The 4,511-nt window shown below is 39.5% G+C and overlaps 1 protein-coding gene across 2 annotated transcripts; it reads left to right on the forward strand.

The window, feature by feature from the left end:
* Positions 1–1,286: 1,286 nt before the first annotated feature.
* On the forward strand, positions 1,287–3,662 carry LOC138610860 (Golgi-associated plant pathogenesis-related protein 1-like). Of its 2 annotated transcripts, none has more exons than XM_069683704.1 (6): positions 1,287–1,353; positions 1,480–1,506; positions 1,677–1,886; positions 2,417–2,494; positions 2,747–2,893; positions 3,486–3,662. In XM_069683704.1, the coding sequence occupies exons 2-6, from the start codon at positions 1,500–1,502 to the stop codon at positions 3,566–3,568; spliced, it is 525 nt and encodes a 174-aa protein (XP_069539805.1). In that variant the 5' UTR covers positions 1,287–1,353; positions 1,480–1,499; the 3' UTR covers positions 3,569–3,662. The 2 variants fall into 2 exon arrangements, with proteins under 2 accessions (XP_069539805.1, XP_069539806.1); XM_069683705.1 differs by having other exon boundaries at positions 3,463–3,549.
* The last annotated feature ends 849 nt before the right edge of the window (positions 3,663–4,511 follow it).

Consider the following 4,511-nt stretch of genomic DNA (forward strand, 5'->3'; position numbering starts at 1 on the left):
GCCACTTCTCCTTCACGTCGAAAGGAGCCAGTTGAGGTGGTTCGGGCATCTGGTTGGGATGCCTCCTGGGCGCCTCCCTTTGGAGGTTTTCCGGGCACGTCCAACTGGGAGAAACCCCAGGGCAGACCCAGAGCTCGCTGGAGGGATTATATATCCTGTCTGGCCTGGGAACGCCTCGGAATCCCCCAGGAGGAACTGGAAAATGTTGCTGGGGAAAGGGACGCTTGGGTCACCTTGCTGAGCAGGCTGCCACCGCGACCCTGCCCCGGATAAGCGGAAGATAATGGATGGATGGATGGACCCAGGGGGAGCAGATACAGGGAGGAAAGAAAAAAGAAGAGGACCAAGGATTGAACCCTGGGGTACACCTCAAGTCGGCTGAGCATATGAGGAGACAAAACCTGAGAACAGAAAAAGTTTTTGATGCAGTGCCAAACAGCCTTTGAAAATTCTATAGGGACTAACTTCCTGCAACCAAGACCACAAGAACATAAAAGCTTTATGTCTCACGAGCTGCAGGTGATTTTGTGATATTCAGAGTGTGCAGCTCATCATGTCACTATGATTAGGAAACATTTGTGGGATTTGTGGTAAACATAAGCATGCATTAAGGTACAAGCAGTACAGTGTTTATAGTGAGCTAATGAGGTCCATGTGCTTTTGAAGTCTTCAGCTCGTCTGTGTTTAATATGGACCCTAACTCGTAAAACTTCCCACAATTGCAAACGATAGCTGTCGGTTGGCAGGAAGTAATACGTCCTTTATTGGAGGAGAGTTTACCACAACCTGTTTGACATGCCTTCGCTCATTGCCTCTCTGTTTACATGTTTTCTTTGGCAAAATGTTTGTCTGCTGCTCTGAAATTGCATAATTAACCACTTGTAGTGAAGAAATCCAGGGCGGTAACTGAGACTGAACAGTAAACCTGGTCATCATCTGTGGATTAACTCAGCTATATGAGCAGACACGAAGACACTTCCCTGAAACCAGAAAAATCACCTACTTATTACCACAATCTTGATTACATTCACAGAAGAACAATATTTTAATGCCCGTGTATCTGGGGAATCAAAGATTTATAGATAAATAAGAAAAACAAACACTCGTGTAAGAAGTTAAAGTGGCATGCAGAGAATGTGGAATATCCTGCAAACAACAAGACTATGAGTCATTTTCAAAAACCAAAAGTAGCAGAGAGAAGTAATTACAGACGAGAGGTGGGTGTCAGTCTCCTCCTTCAGATGGATGATGCGGGAGCGCTCAGGCTCCTGTGTATAAATACAAGCTTCAGGACGACTCAAAGGAGCTCTGACTTTACACCCCTCAAGACTTTTGGAAAACACTCTGAACAAGGTAATAACCAGAGATTACTGCTGTCACAGGAGGGCATTTGTCTTAACTTACGCTAGATAAACCATCAATTAGAATTATTTGTATTGTTGGGTGTTTGTTCATAATATTTTTCATATTTGATTTCAGCCTCCTTTACTACAGGCACAATGGCAGGTGAGTGCAATGTTTGCAGAAAAAGGAATCACTATATTTATTAATCACAATGCAGGCTTAGTCTTTTCCACATCCATTAATGTCTGAACAAGCAGCCGCAGTAACTGCACATGTCAGGATTCATCTTAGCACTACAAGCTCATTTATTATTAATGTCTATTAACCTGCAGATGAAAGCTTTCAGCAAGAGTTCCTGGAGACCCACAACGCCTACAGAAAGAAGCACAATACACCACCGATGGCACTCAACAGCCAGATGAGTGCAGTGGCTCAGAAATGGGCTGATCACCTGCTGGCAAAAGGCGCCCTGCAGCACAGCGACACTGATGACGGAGAGAACATCTACAACATGTTCAGCTCAGCAGCCATCAAGCTGACAGGTAGATCATACGTCAGACCTCTTTTTTTATTCTTTTTATTACATTTTTTTCATATCTGGTGATTTTATCATATGTTCAAAATATGATGCGCGGCCCAGCATGACGACGTCACATGTGTCTACCTGCAGCATGAGAGAGTTAGAAGCCAAAATGTCCTTGGTGTGGAAGTTTTTCAAAGTGTCCGAAATAGTTAGCAAAACACCTATTTGCAATGACTGCTCAGCTTCGGTGATGCGAGGAGGAGCCAAGGCAAAGTCTTTCAACACTACAAACTTGATTAACCATCCCGATTGATTAAGACCCGTCACCCCGACCGTTGTAACACATGTGATAAGAGTATCACCATTATACTGTACGCTTATTCCAATACAGAAGAGAGTTGATGATCTCGGCAATTAGGTGTGCGGGAAAAAAATATCGGTATCGGTTATCGGCTAAATGAGTTGTAAAATATCAGCATATCGGATATCGGCAAAAAATCCAATATCGTGCATCCCTAGTATGACCATTTTTTCTCTGTCTTGTTTTAGGGAAAGAAGCTGTAGACTCATGGTACAGTGAGATCAAGGATTACAACTGGAGCAGCCCTGGATTCACCGGCAGTACTGGTAAGATTCATAAGCAGAGATAGGTAACAAAACCTTTATAGCTGTTCTACTAAAATGTATAACCACAAAGTTTTCTATGTCGCTCTGAATTCTTCTTTATGTTTTGTGGAATGGATTAAGATTATTTGAATTCACAGTCACTTGTGTTATAAGTTATGTTTTTACTACAACTTTGGAAGATGGCCTGTCCTGTTTTGAAGAGACCCGTCAGCACACTGTGACCTAATGACAGAGCTGTGTTTCCTCCTGCAGGTCACTTCACTCAGGTGGTGTGGAAGGATAGCACTGAACTGGGCGTAGGCATGGCCACTGACGGCAACAAAGTGTTTGTGGTCGGCCAGTACAGGCCAGCTGGAAACATGAACATGAGCGGATACTTTGAGAAAAACGTCCTCCAAGGTAACATTGTTTTACTGTTTGATGGAGAATAATGCTTACTGACATATTATACATACAAGAATTAATGACTGTAAGAAACTACTGTAAGATAAAAATATATTGATTTATATTTTAGAAGGTATAATTAATATGCATACTGTTTAGAATGATATCCTGTAAAAAGAAATGTGTACATCTGTGTGTGTCCCCTTTAAAATGACTTTAACCTTTGATGACCTTTAAGTTGTTGCTTTGTTACTCCAAAGACCAATGGTATACATTTACTCAAGTACGACACTGAACTCAATAATTTCTATAATATGTGAAATTGTTAAGAGATAAAACATGTTGTGTTATGAATGCAAATATCAGAGACAGGAATGATTCAGATTTTATAGTAATTTAAACAGTTCGCCAAAAGTTAAACACCATAACTCATCAGTTTATGTTGGTGCCAAACTGTTTGCATCAGATTGTTGGGTAATCTGTTGCAGGCTTAAAGAATATTCACATATCTTCTGATACAGCAGCCTCTTCTTCTTTAGCTTTATCAGTTACAAACCTCACCAGTATTTACTGTCACTTTCCAGCTTAGAGACTGTAAATTTTACAGCTGGCAGAGAGCCGGGAGGAGCAGGCAAAACCAGCAGTGAGGGTGGAGGAGTGAGCCCGAAGAAAACCTGCACACTGCTGTAGAAGAGCTGGACCATCCCTGCAACCCCAACACATGACTGCTGGGTGTTGTAAATAAGTGTCAAAGAAATCAAATAAAACACCTTCTGGGATTAAACTGCCTGTACTCTGAATGTTTTTAATGTTCAAAATAAAATAATGTGGAATTTATGTTTCATGTTTACAAGGATGTTGTCTAACACGTACAAAAAGAAGCTCCTTTTATCATTTTTATCTGCAGCCTGTTTTGTATTAACAGTCAACAGATCTGACCTCTAAATGCATTATTCACATTTAATCCCATGGGTCACAATAGTGACCGTAAGAAACCTTTTCAGTTAAAAGGTCCTAAAAATATTACTGAATGATGTATCAATGCTTTTTTTTTTTTTTTTTAACTTTATTTTTCAAAAAGTGAGAGACCACTATGAAATACAACTAATGTACACAGCAGATCAAACTAACAGATGTAAATACATTGACATGAATACATTGACAATAAACAAATACTTAAACAATAAACAAACCATATATATCATGAAACAAAGAGTTGGACAATACAGACAACTGATAACCAAAAATAAACAAAAATTTAAAAAAAATTAAATTAAATTAAAGACAAAGTGCTACCCTTTTTGGTTGTTGACTTATGTCTTATCAGTATTACCTATAACTCCATTTACTGTAAGAATGACTGAAGTTTCTATGTGTTCATTCAGTTAATGATGTATTGTTAGTTATGATAATTATAATATTATCATTATTATTATTGTTATTTTACTTTGTTTGCCTCTCTATTTTCCATATAGGTTTCCCATTTTGCCCACAGTATTTTACCCCTTCTTGAATTCCCTCTAATTTTGTAAGTTAAGTTCTCCATTTCTTTAACTTGTTCCATCAGTTCTCTCCTTAGCTACCCCTGGACTGACTTTCTGAAGCCAGTTTTTAGTTATAAGTTTAAGTGCAG

Source organism: Semicossyphus pulcher, unplaced genomic scaffold (assembly GCF_022749685.1).
Source record: "Semicossyphus pulcher isolate SPU_LCO1_2020_fin unplaced genomic scaffold, fSemPul1.0.p SCAF_6, whole genome shotgun sequence".
Classification (NCBI taxonomy): Eukaryota; Metazoa; Chordata; class Actinopteri; order Labriformes; family Labridae; genus Semicossyphus; species Semicossyphus pulcher.